General features: G+C 45.4%; 1 protein-coding gene across 1 annotated transcript in view; it reads left to right on the top strand.

Moving 5' to 3' along the window:
• The window catches only part of GLI3 (GLI family zinc finger 3), a 259316-nt gene that overhangs the window by 177925 nt on the left and 67594 nt on the right, over window positions 1–13797 (top strand). Inside the window, exons 6-7 of the mRNA XM_081799713.1 lie at window positions 1586–1732; window positions 7037–7238. Of these exons, the coding sequence (XP_081655839.1) occupies window positions 1586–1732; window positions 7037–7238 (349 nt within the window). The remainder of the gene's footprint in view (window positions 1–1585; window positions 1733–7036; window positions 7239–13797) is intronic.

Raw genomic sequence — 13797 nt, 5'->3', positions numbered from 1 at the left:
GCCAGCTCACAACACACTTGGAGTTATGCATGGCTTGCAGAAATTTCACTGGGCCCGGGGAAAGTGGAACCTTGAGTTAAAACATCGTGTCATCTGTTTTCCATAGTATTTGATGATGAGTATGAATAAAACATTCTTTGGTTGGTTTGTTCTGCCTTCCTCTTCTTGCCTTTCAAGAGTCTAATTAATAATCAAATGCAGTCAAGTCACAGATGACTCTCACATGTAGGCTAAGAGGTTTGTGTGTCTAGATATTTTTATCGTGTATAAAAAGTGTGGACACAGATCTAAACATACACAGACCTATTGCTAGAATACCCGTTGTTTCTTTTTTTTTTTTAAAGATTTTATTTATTTATTTGAGACAGAGAGAATGAGATACAGAGAGCATGAGAGGGAGGAGGGTCAGAGGGAGAAGCAGACTCCCTGCCGAGCAGGGAGCCCGATGCGGGACTCGATCCCGGGACTCCAGGATCATGACCTGAGCCGAAGGCAGTCGCTCAACCAACTGAGCCACCCAGAATACCCGTTGTTTCTACATAATAATTGTAAAACTAACTTTTACTGATGGAATGCTATGTGCTGAATACTGTTGGATTCATTGCTACCGACAGCCCTTTGGAGTGGTAAGATGAGCTGGGATTTGTATCCAGATCTTGGAGAATCTGGAGACCACCCTCAGAACTGCTACAGTATCTTGCTGCTTTTGCACATAAATTGGCAATGGAAACAGATTATTATCCCACTCTTACAGAGCTGACTCTTGCCAGTAAATTGCTCCAGATTGATAGGTATTTTTCCTTTTTGATTTTGTAATGAAAAAAGGGGGAAAAAAGAGCTTTAAAATTATGGAACACAAAATTGCAGCTTATCACCCAGGTGTGCATGGTTAAAGCTACGCTGTGTTTTCCCCTAGTAAGCCCTGGGCCCTCCAGGTAGTGAGAACTGACTCAGGCACTCTGGCCAGGAGCTGAGGGAAGTGTGTCCAGAAAGATATCACAGTTGTCTCTGTTGTCTACCACTGTAAGAAATGTGATTTTATCTAAGAAGTGATTTAATGGGCGGGGGGGGCACATATGGGAAGGAGAACATATATACATTTTTTTTTTAAAGATTTTATTTATTTATTTGAGAGAGAGAATGAGATAGAGAGAGAGAGCATGAGACAGGGGAGGGTCAGAGGGAGAAGCAGACTCCCTGCCGAGCAGGGAGCCCGATGCGGGACTCGATCCAGGGACTCCAAGATCATGACCTGAGCCGAAGGCAGTCGCTTAACCAACTGAGCCACCCAGGCGCCCTATATTTTAATCATTTAGAATTCTTGGCTCTTTCTTTAGCCTCAAACATTTTATAATACATTTTATTTTTCCTATTCTTTTTCTTCAGTTTTATTTTCAAGTGACAGGTATCTAGTAGGCTTCAGTGGAAAGCACAGTTTGAGTTACAGAAGTTTTACTAGAATGAGCCCATGAAAGGAATTGCTGACATTGGGCTACGTGGCCAACGGACTTGGGGATGTCTGAAGAAACGTGTCTTATTGACCTGTTCCAACTAGTCACCATGCTTTGCTTGTCTGCTCTTCTAGCCCCCCACGCCGGGGTCAGCCCCGCGGAATACTATCATCAGATGGCTCTATTAGCTGGCCAGCGCAGCCCCTACGCGGACATCATTCCCTCGGCCGCCACAGCCAGTGCTGGGACCATCCACATGGAGTATCTTCACGCCATGGACAGTAAGTGAGAGGGCTCTCTTCTGTAATCCTGGCAGTGGCGGATGCTAACTCGGGAATTGTAGAGAAAGATGCAACAATTAGGTGACTGTCTAATCTTTGAAATCAGAGAAGGAGGAAGCATATTTGGTGCTCGGCTTTCCTTGGTTTTCTAAGAGGATCCTACGCATCTGGCCATCCTGGAGCTCCTTGTGGAGAGCTCCGGGATACCAACAAAGTGGAAGATGCAGGTGATTGTAATTTGGCAGATATGTAAAGAACTCTCCTGCCCTGATTGTCCTGAGAACAAAATAAGGGAATGTGTTTGATGACATGGACATACTTCACCCAGTCACTCTTTGTTTTTCTAGATTTTATGCTTAAAAGTTTTTATTTTTTTTCCAGAGATTCATCTATTTATTTTAGAGAGAGAGAGAGAGAGCATGTGCATGCATGTGAGTGGGGGAGGAGAAAGAGAATCTCAAGCAGACTCCCGGTGAGCACAGAGCCCAACACAGGGCTTGATCCCACGACCCTGAGATCATGACCTGAGCCCAAACCAAGAGTTGGAAGCTTAACCAACTGAGCCACCTATGAGCCCCTAAAACTTAATTTTTACAAAAAACCTAGAGTTGGTTTTTGCATTTTTTCCATGGATTTATTTTGCCTCATATGTTTTCTTTACATTAAAAATTATATTTCACTAAGACCTTTTATCTAGGAAAAATAAAAAGCATTTCCAAATCAGAAAGAGCTATTTTTAGCACATAACAGTAGAAGATAATGGCATCCTTTGATGCTTTTTATATCACTTATTTTTGGATCCCTCAAGACTTATGGTGAATCCTTTGGGTCACTTATCTAGACATATAGAAAAATGAGCCTATGAATATCACGGTTCAGAACATCCAAGAGTTCTTATTTATTCAGATTCTTTCAGTTCCATTTGCCAGGTGCCAGGAAGTGAATGGGAAGCATTGTCTGAGGTGTCCATCAATGAAAGCCGCTACCCCTTGACTATGACAACTAAACGGCTTTGAGTAGGGCATATGTTGGGGGTTGGTTGGTTGTTTTTCCTGGTGGCCGAGCTTTTTCATCTACAGTCTGTTTGGATTCTTCTGTGACAAAGGTGTGCACTGGTCAGCTCTCTAATGCAGCCTTCATGTTTGGACTGGAGAGAGGGTGATTGTTTTCCACAGCTCCGTCTTCTTACGGCCATGAACAAACTCAGCTGAGTTACCCGGGATCCCTGCTTGCGATGGTTTCCACTGGGGAGTTCATTACCACACACAAAGTAAAAGAAATGTGTTCTATCTTCTGCAGGGCTTTTGTTGTTTGGCTTTGTAGAGTCAAGAGCTTACATTTCAGATTCATCATAACCACATTTCAATTAGGGACTGTTGGGAAAAAAAGTTCAGTGTTATTATGCAAATTAGTTATTTAAAAATCTGCAAATAAAGAATTAAAATAGGGGAGAATCCTTGGAAGGTCAGCCCGCATTACCTTCTATATTTGATGAGAATGTGTTCAGTCAGGCAATGGTGGTTTTTATCTAAATAAAGGATGAAGCTACCCTTTTACTTTGTAAAAACTAATTAAAGGAATTTTAATTTGCCTGACTATATGGTAAATTGATTGTCATTAAGTAGGAATTTAGATGTCCTATCATTCATCACATAAAAAGAAAACTCCTTTTTCTTTGTCAGATTTTTTTATTAGAACAGAGAAACAAAACAATTAACAGAAAGCCAGATTGGAGATATCTGTGTTGGAACAATAAGAACGCTCGGGCTTATGTTTTAGAAGGAAACCATGTATGATCAGTGAAGAACTGGGTGACTTCTCTTTCAGCTGTCTCGAAAATGTTCACCTTGTGTTTTAGCTGCTCCCCTCAACAGGGGATCCCAAATCACCATTCCAAAATGCTGACTTTCTCTGTTCACTTGGTTATTAGGAGGTTAGAAAGAGTATATTAAAGGGTTGGAAAGTGCTTAAAATACTATCTTCCCTCTAAAAAAAATTGAAATAGCATTTAGTTAAACATAACATAAGGAGAGTACTCAGAATTTAAATCATAGGAGACTTTTCCAACAGAAAAGCAAAAACAATTATAAATCACCACCTTGGATGTGCACGTGCAGTGGCCAAGCACAACTGGAATCTAGCTGGTCACTCTCCTCCATTGTTAACGGATCTTCAGGACTCTTCAGTTGGCAGAAACCACAAGAAACTGATTTTATTTTTTTTAAAGATTTTATTTATTTATTTGACAGGGAGAGAAATAGCAAGAGCAGAAGCACAAGCAGGGGGAATGGGAGAGGAAGAAGCAGGCTTCTCGCCAAGCAGGGAGCCCGATGTGGGGCTCGATCCCAGGACCCTGGGATCATGACCTGAGCCGAAGGCAGACACTTACCGACTGAGCCACCCAGGCGCCCCAAGAAACTGGTTTTAGATGAGCACTTGCCTTTTAAATATGCCAACAATGGGCATATCTGAGTTTCTGCCATGTACAGGACAGAGTACTTGTATGTTGCATGTTAGAATAAGCAAGTCTGGGGGTGCCTGGGTGGCTCAGTTGGTTAAGCGGCTGCCTTTGGCTTAGGTCATGATCCTGGAGTCCTGGGATCGAGTCCCGCATTGGGCTCCCTGCTCAGCGGGGAGTCTGCTTCTCCCTCTGACCCTCCTCCTTCTCGTGCTCTCTCTCTCTCATTCTCTCTCTCAAATAAATAAATAAAATAAAATAAAATAAAATAATTAAAATAAAAGAATAAGCAAGTCTGCTTTATGGATCTAATTCTGTCTTTCGGGATTAATGACCTTAGAAGACAGGAGAGCAAGTGATCCCTGTGAGGAACATTCTAGAATTGCGGGCTCCCAAAAACCACATTATTTGTATGGTGGAAACTGACTTATGTAAGAGCCCATCCTGGAGGGAAAAACAGAGGAGCTGGACCAACCAGGCCATGGGCAACAGGAAGGTTTCCTCAGAAGGGATGAAGGGAAGCCTCTGGGCTCTGTCTTTGGACGTTGTAAGGGGCCCCTAAGACCTGTGTTGCTTCGTAACATCAGATGGCTACCTTATCTAGTTAGTGATTTAAAAAATTAGAGGTGTTCCAGGGATCATCTCTGTCTAGAATGTCCTGTTACTCTTAACTCTGCCAGTGATCACTGAGACCCATTGAGAAGGGTTACTGCTGAGGATTATATGGAAGTAGACAGTAAGTCTGGAGTCCTTGGAGTCGTTTGGAAGTGGAATGTAGTTCTTCACTGAAAAACCAGGGGCGCCTGAACGGCTCAGTCAGTTAAGCGTCTGCCTTCGGCTCAGGTCATGATCCTGGGGTCCTGGGATCAAGTCCCACATCAGGCTCCCTGCTCAGCGGGGGAGCCTGCTTCTCCCTCTACCTCTGCTCCTCCCCCTGTTTGTGCTCTCTCTCTCAAATAAATACAATCTTTAAAAAAAAAAAAAAACTATGATGAAATTAGCCTCTCGAGTGCGTAAATGTGGAACATTTCTGTGTAAGGCAGATGCCATAATAAAAGTGAGATGCTGATTTAAACACTAAAAGATGTGTATCTAGCTGGGGTGGCTATATTGGTACTAGCATGGCCTAAATCAGGCTGATAATGAAATTATTCTAAATGAAAAACTCAATTTTGAATGTGTCTGAAACAAAAATTTGACTAGGCACCATATTCATCTTTCAAATTGGTTTTCCAGTTTTATACATGGATGGTACTAACTTAACTTCCTAAGCTCCAGTTTGTGATTTATTTTTTAACTATAAACTATATCTATTTATTCTATTCTATGATATTACCTATACATTCTTTCATATTCATCGATTTCATTTCATTAAATGATCTCGAAGCATGTTGGATTGTGTCAAGGTCCATGATGAAGAAAATATTCCCGTGGAAGTTTCCAGAGACCAAGTGGCTAGGCTTTTTTCTATAAAGAAGACTTACCTTCTACTTCAGTGCTCTGCATACCACAAAATTGTAGTGTCCCCATATGCAAATATATCTGTACTGTAAAATAGAAACCCTCCATTATGACTCAAAAGGAATCATGTTTGATTTGCCTCTTACGGAGTGGGATTATGTCCTCATTCTTTCATTCAACTTTGGTTTGATGACTCCATAATGTACATGTAACCTTAGAAGAGGCAGGAATGTGGGCCTCTGGGCCACATGCATAGCTAGTCCCTGAAATTCACATCTCTGGTATCTAACAAATTGAAGGCAAATTGGCATTTCATTTTTAACTCTTTAGGTAAAAACATTGTACCAAGCTGGCATGCATTTAACTGTGTTACTAACCTCCAGATTAGAACTTCATTGGAGGAACCTTAATAGATTTCTAATAACAAATGCTTTATTCCCTCTTAGTTCTGACTGAAGAAGCGAGGTCCAGAGCATTAAAATAGATCCATCAAATCTCATTATAATGCTTACATGGTCCTCCCCCGTCCCCCACCTTGGAGCACCTCCAAACAAACCACGTCCTGAGATTTGAAATGTTTATTGGGACTTACGCTTTTAGATTGTAGGGAACTGAGACAGGGTTCCTCAGTCTCGGCACTACTGGGGGGAGAGAATTCTTCATCATTGGGGGCTGTCCTGGGCATTGCTGGGTTTTCAGCTGCACGCCCAGCCTCTACTCACTGGATGGGAGTAGCACCCCATGAATTGTGATAACCAAAGCATCTCCAGATGTTGTCACATGTCCCCCGGAGGCAAATTTGCCCCCCACTGAGAACCATTAATTTCGGATAATGCATTTATCAGTTGTTTTAGTAAAGCTTTACGTATACATGGATCAGATAACTACAGAAATCATGGGGAAATGAGGGCATAACTAAGCTGAATTTCTAATCTTCGGATGCTTTAAATCATTTTCTCCTTTGGCTCATTGCCTTAAAATGGTGTGCATTGGGATGGGGAGGGGTGTGTTGTGTAACTGTGGGGACCACTGTCTTTGTTGCTTGTGGTGAATTAATGATGGGAATATCTAAGCAGCCGTCAGATTCATAAATCACTGGAAATGAGAGGGATAACACATAAAAGTCTTTCCCTTTTGTTTAGCAATTTATCATTTTGCCTGCACATTAATAAACAGAGCTCCCCCGAGGTAAGCCCTGGAAGATAAATATTTCTCCCTAATTTCCTCAGTTGTAGCCAGTAGATCACAAGTGGGTGGAGAGGCACTTGTCACCGCAAGTTGCTGGCTTCTTACCCTTCCCTTCTTCCAGCCAGGCCCATAGCAGTGAATCACAGGTACAGAGTTAGAGCCACAGGTAACCGGGCTCTGTTTTGTTTCTGCAACAGGCACCAGATTCCCCAGCCCCAGGCTGTCAGCCAGGCCGAGCCGAAAACGTACGCTGTCCATATCACCGCTGTCCGATCACAGCTTTGACCTTCAGACGATGATAAGGACGTCTCCCAACTCCTTGGTCACGATTCTCAATAATTCTCGCAGCAGCTCTTCGGCAAGCGGTTCCTACGGCCACTTGTCTGCGAGCGCAATCAGGTATGTGTTTTCCTGAATCCACGGTGTCTCTCTTTAATGAAGGGGCAGTGCCCGATTGGCCCGCCTTTGCGGGACTGACTCCCTCTGAGGATGACTATGATCGCACGACCCCGGGCCTGACCCGGGAGGCCAGGCAGATAACACTACAGTGAATTCCAGAGCCAAGGCCTGGGCCAAAGATCATCATTTGGCAGACTTGATTAGTAGCCCGTATGCAGGTACGTAGCTATTCCGTGACGGTGGAGTCCGCTTTGTAGGAGGCAGTGAGGATGGCAAATCCTTCGTCGGAGCGCCTCTTACTAATTACAGTTCTCTGGAGAGAAAACCCACTTCATACCTGGTCGTGCAGCACGTGGAAGGAGGGACAGGAGCAGAAAGCAGAAGAGCAGGCCTGGTGTAATTCACACTTGTTAACGATGGGGGGAGAGGGGTACATTTCAGGAAGGAAGAAAAGGTGTGAGCAGGATTTTTAAGGGAAGAGACGTGATGACATTGGAAGGCATGTCTGTCAGAGGAAATGGGGCAAAGGAAGATTTCCTTGTTTTCCTATTAAGTATTTTTAGCTTAATTTGAAAGCCCTCTGTTTTGTCATCCTCCCTTGACGTACGACGAGAACATTTTGACACTTCCTTTGGTGAAGTGCATTATATCTGTGCTTGCACGTGAATGTACAAATACAGGTTTCTGTAAACATGCTTACTTGAAAACACTCCTTCCCGCTAATGATCAAACGTGGGCTGGTGTCAGTAAGCAGGGAATAAAAGTAAGCCAAGTGATGAATTTTAGGCGTGCTTACACTGCTTTTGTCAGCTAATCACGCACATACTGTTTTGAGCTGTGCTAGTTACCAAACGGTTGTTGTAGGCATTGAATTAGATCATGTCCTACTTCATTAACTAGGCAACCGTGGTTATCGACTTTAGTTATCCCTTCCCCTGAGTTTTTCCTCCCATAATTTAAGAGTTCAGTTCCTAGCAATCTTTTTGAACTGGAGTTTTGCAAACTATGGGTGATTCCTTGCTTTAGAAGGACATAGCAAAGGCTGTTTTCACCAGGCTTGCTTTAGATAAGTGAGGGTTTTGTTACTGGTGTGTTTCTATAAATGGACAGTAGCTTTCGTTCTTAGTTGATGGGTGTTCCATGATGGATATACACATTAGGGAGACCCCAACAGTGTGGGGAAAAAAATGTTAGCAGTAGGGACACAGCATATTTACTAGAAATGATGAATAACATCGTTTTTTCCATAACATTCTCAATTACGGTTTTAATTCTTTGCTTGTTCAATTATCAACAATCCTCTTCAGCACACAAGTTAGTGTTTAAGTATTATAAGCCTCATGTTGATGTGATGTGCTTTCAATATGGTCATTCAAGGGTGGAAACATGGAGCAAAGCAAAAAACTCTGCGGACGTGATAGTCGTCAGGACATAGAGGGGGTGCCGGGATGTCTTCAGGATTAGCCACAGTCGTCACCAATGGAGGCTTTGGAGTTGGGCACATCTGTAGTCAGATTCCAGCTTTGCCACCAGCTCTGCAAACTGTCCTTGCCCGTCGGCTCTCTGAAGCTCAGTCTTCACACTTGTAAGCAACAGACCCGACACCCCGTGTAGGAGAGGACACATTTTATTAAAGCCGGCGTGGATGCGCAGTGCCAGGATGAAGACCCCGCCCATGGGGCAAAGTCTTGGGAGAGCTGATCCTGGATGGTCCGTCCAGGAGACGAGCTAGTGCGGCCCGGCCGTGTGACCCCCACGATCATCCCAGGCTGGCTCTGAGGAAGTGTGCCCGTCTCCGAACCGTGGCCTGGTTGTTCCTGCACTCCTGGCAGATACTCCCGGCATCATGCAGACTGCCAATGACCATATCTCGGTTTGCTGAAATTATGTAACTATTATGTGGCTTGACTAGCAGTCATAGCATCAAAGTAGTAGAAATATGGCACACCAGGATATTCACAAAACTTACGTTCACACAGAATCCCGGTGAGCATTTATTTCTCTTGCTTCTCCTTTGTTTTTTCCCCCTCTGGCTTTCCGCCCAGCTAGCTTGACTTTCTCCAGCATCTCAGAGCCTCAGAATAGAATATGGTGCAGATGGTCACAATGTTGTCTTTCTTTATTCTTACCCCCCACCTTCTCTGCCTTCTTGATCTGCTCACCTCTGCCCAGGTAACCTAGTACCGGATCCTGACTGGGACTGATCATTTTCCCCTGCCTCCAAGGAGCTCCACAGACCCTGCCATTCTCATTACAGCTGGAAGAAGAGGTTTGCATTCAAGACCAGTCAGGTCCCAGGAGAGCCTGCTATGGTCAGGGGTCCGGCCACCATGCACTCCTGCTCTTCCTTTGGAGCCTTTCCATTCTGTCTTCTCTCTGGCAGCCTGACCTCTCACTCTTCAGTATCCACCCAGTGTGTGTTAGGAGCATCGGTAGCTTTTAATGCACATAAAGTATTTCAGATAACCCAGGATGACATCAGCTTGCCGTATAACATGATAATTAGAATAATTGTCATCAGCACCATTTGCCTGTCCTGTAGCTGGAGCGATGTTAGTGCTTTGCTGGCCCTGTTCCTAGTTTGATTCTGTGAACTAAAAACTGACTTGAGGAATAATCCGAAAAGTGGTAGGGAAAGGGAGGAAGGGCGAGCAAAGGTACAAAGGGTAGCTAACTGTCTCGGGAGGGAAAGATACAGGAGCGAGCGTGGATTGAGGGTGCGTGCAGTCTCTGCCGTGGACCAGGCAATGGGGTTGGGGCGAGAGGCACGCTTTGTTTCCGTAGCACAGAGATTTGAAGAGTGTACTGTCGCTCTTGTTTTACTTGTCCACGTAGTGGGTCTTTGCAGGAGGAAGTTGGAGAAGGTCACGTGCCAATATCCCAATCCCCTGCCTTGTACCGGACCCCAAACTGCATTTGACTTTTGCGCCATTTTCTGGTGCCTGACCTGCTTCTGGTATTGGCCTGCAGAGTAACGCTGTTGGTTGAGTTGTAAAGGTGGCAGTTTCTTTTCTTTTTTTTTTTTTTTTAAGATTTTATTTATATATTTGGCAGAGAGAGGCACAGAGAGAGAAGGAACACAAGCAGGGGGAGTGGGAGAGGGAGAAGCAGGCTTCCCGCGAAGCAGGGAGCCCGATGTAGGGCTCGATCCCAGGACCCTGGGATCATGACCTGAGCCGAAGGCAGACGCTTAACGACGGAGCCACCCAGGCGCCCCAAGATGGCAGTTTCATGGCTGCACACTGCCCCCCACAACACCTGTGTGTTCTCACCTTGACACCACTCAATGGATATTTCTTGCATGAAGAAATGAAGGAACTCATGGCGGGGGAGGGGCAGAGAGAGAGGGAGAGAGAGACTCTTCAGCAGGCTCCACACTCAGCGTAGAGCCCAACACAGGGCTCGATCTCACAACACTGAGATCATGACCTGAGCCGAAATCAAGAGTCGGACGCTTAACCGACTGAGCCACCCAGGCGCCCCTGAAGGAGCTCTTTAACGTGTAATTAGAATTCTCATCAGCCCCTTTATTAAAGGAACTTTCTGCATGGCGGATGAATAATTCTGATTTTCAGAATGTTACAGTCTTTATGAATAGTATATTAAATGCCCATATGTTGAGAGCTACAGAGAGATAGAGGGATGATACAAAATAAAGGGATAAAAAAAGCAAATGCCTACCTTTGTGTATGATTCTTGTGTTTATATATTTAGTTAATAATTCAGACTGCTATAAAAATACCGTAGAAAGCACATATTTATTCACAAAAGCCCCTTGGCGTACTCGATTATGTCTCACTTTTCAACCCTGTTGTCCAAGTGTACATCACAAATCTTATTCTTTTATATATCATAACTAAAATGACCGTTCCGAAAAAAACCCGTGCACTTGGAAAGGTCGTTGTGAAATATTTGGCCGTCTCAAGAAGTTTTAACTTGTCCATCTCCCTGAAGACTCCCATCTAAGCCTAGATGATTCACATTTATCAAACACAACCTGTGACCTTCACTCTCTGTGGTTAGGGTGGACGTTATAAATACCCAGTTAATGGCAGCATGGTAGAAATACCTTTGCCTCTGCTAATACCTTCCCCTAGAACTTGCACCATTGTCAGAAGAGAGGGTTTCAGACGACCCTCCTCTTCCTGTAGTTTCCTGCCAAAGGTAAACGGAATGAAGAAATGAGTAACCCGCTCATTTCCAACCCACCAGCTACAGCGTTCTCGCTTTGAGTTTATGGCTAAACCAAAGATGGGCTTGTGTCCTCAGTCGTCTTGGGTCTGGCGTGGCCAGGACAGACACCTCGATGAAAGTGGGAGTCGGGCACCACCAGTGGGACAGGCTGCGTGGCCGGCACCGTATGCTGTGGCTGGGGTCGGGGCTGTGGGCTGTGTTCCGTGTCCTGCAGCGGCCACCGTCTCGCGTCCCAGGCCCCTGGAGGAAGCAGGTGTCCGTTGCCACTTCCCGAGGCAGGAGAGGGACCAGCTCGGCCTCCACGGCAGCTTGGCTCTAGGCTTGTTGATGCCTGTTACAGGCTGGGTGGGACACAGCGAAGAACAGAGTGAAGGGGAATACAGTGCCAGATGAGCAGTGCCCTGAAACTCTGATTACTTTTTCTGAAAGTGGTGACAAACTTCTCCCCCAGCAGCCGCAAGAGTGATTAATACTGAGAAAGATAGTTTTTATTGCCTCCCATATGTGGTCATTGGTTTTAGAGAGCACTTCATTTCATCAGTTACTCGTTCATCCCCCCCCCCCCAATATTTAGCTGCATATTCAGCTCTGTGCTAGTCACTGCTGGGCATGGGGGCTACCAGGATGGATGAGAGGCAGGACCCCCGCCCTCACTGAACTCCTGAAGGGGAAGAGCCTCCAATCAGGTACGAATGAATGAGTGGACCAGATAAGGCCGTGGGATGGAGAAGCTTGGGTGCTGAGGGAGTGTCAGGAATCCAGGGGCCAGATGGTAGTAAACAGGAAAGGCAGGCTGGGGCTCGGTTATGCACAGCCCTGGGCCCCTGATCTGGGAAGAGCAGGAAGCCTTCGAAGCTCCCAAGGAGGCTGCATTGGTTTCGGGTGGAGGGAGCTGATACTCAGGGAGGCCAGTGGGCTGGATCAAAGGCACTCCGATACTTTTGGGGCTGAACCTGGTGCGGCTGACTCTGCACTTCCTCTTTCTGTCCCCAGGCTTCTCTCTGAGGACTCTCCGATGGGAGGCCTGGCCATAAGGATTGGTAGGAAGTGCTCTTCATAAGAGAGGAATAATTCCTGATGATGTCTTTGAAAAACTGATTATGCTTTTTCTTTGTCTTTTTTTTTTTTTAAGATTGTATTTATTTATTTGAGAGAGAGAGCACGCACAAACAGGGTGAGGGGCAGAGGGAGAAGCAGACTCCTGGCTGAGCAGGGAGCCCGATGCAGGGATTTGATCCTGGGACCCCGGGATCATGACCTGAGCCGAAGGCTGATGCTTAACTGACTGAGCCGCCCAGGTGCCCCTGATTTATGCTTTTTCTAACCATCTCTGCATGGCTGAATAGTTACATGATTTAGGTGCTTCCAGCCTAACCTCATTGGAGAGGGTGTCACTGCTATTCATGTTCCCAGAGGTCTTGTCTGTTTAATGGCAAGTGGCTTTTAAAGCCTGTTAGAACACTTGTCATACAAAGCCAAATGGATTTTTTTGTCCAAAGCAGCTTCCACGGAGTGCGTATGCCTCGGTGTAAATGTTGGGGTGGTACTTCCTTGTTTTGTGAGGGTGTGAGCCTTATTCATGTGCTCGTTGCTTCGGAGGCTGCTGGGTTTTCCAATAAACTTGCCCTGGGAGGTTTTCTGGACGGAAGTGGAAGCTTTCTTTCTCTCCTTTCAAATAGAAGCCCCTGCAGGCATGTGTGTCCCTGGGTCTGTGCATAGACAAGTAAGAATAGGTGTTGGCCGATTCGCAGCAAAACTGGGAAGAATTGTTCTTACTTGGAATGGCAGCTGTGGGGCAGTAAATTGCGCGGCTGCAGCCAGAGAGTGGACAACTTCGTTAGTGCCCCCGCCCCAGCGTAGCCACAAGGTCGGTTTTGATGAGAAAGCCTCCCCCTCCTCCCCTCCCCCACTGCCTTCTCTGTTCTTGAAGCCAGTGTCTCACACTGTGGGGCTGTCCTGTTACCAAGCGCTGACCGTCGCTCATGGTTTCATGAGCCAAAGAGCGCGGAGAGATGCGATACTGGAAAGCAACTCTCCCCGTTGGATTCTTCACACAGAAATTGCAGTATGAAGGTTCTTCTTCTTCTTTTTTTTTTTAATTATGTTATGTTTGTCACCATACATCACATCATTAGTTTTTAATGTAGTGTTCCATGATTCATTGTTTGCGTATAACACCCAGTGCTCCATGCAGAACGTGCCCTCTTTAATACCCATCACCAGGCTAACCCATCCTCCCACCCCCCTCCCCTCTAGAACCCTCAGTTTGTTTCTGAGTCCATCACCTCTCATGGTTCGTCTCCCCCTCCGATTCCCCCCCTTCATTCTTCCCCTCCTGCTATCTTCTTTTTTTTTCTTAACATAT

The sequence above is a fragment of the Leptonychotes weddellii genome, chromosome 12 (assembly GCF_054177405.1).
Source record: "Leptonychotes weddellii isolate Sample4059 chromosome 12, ASM5417740v2, whole genome shotgun sequence".
Lineage (NCBI taxonomy): Eukaryota > Metazoa > Chordata > Mammalia > Carnivora > Phocidae > Leptonychotes > Leptonychotes weddellii.
The sequence above is the reverse complement of the archived record's forward strand: the minus strand, read 5'-3'. Positions and strand labels throughout refer to the sequence as shown.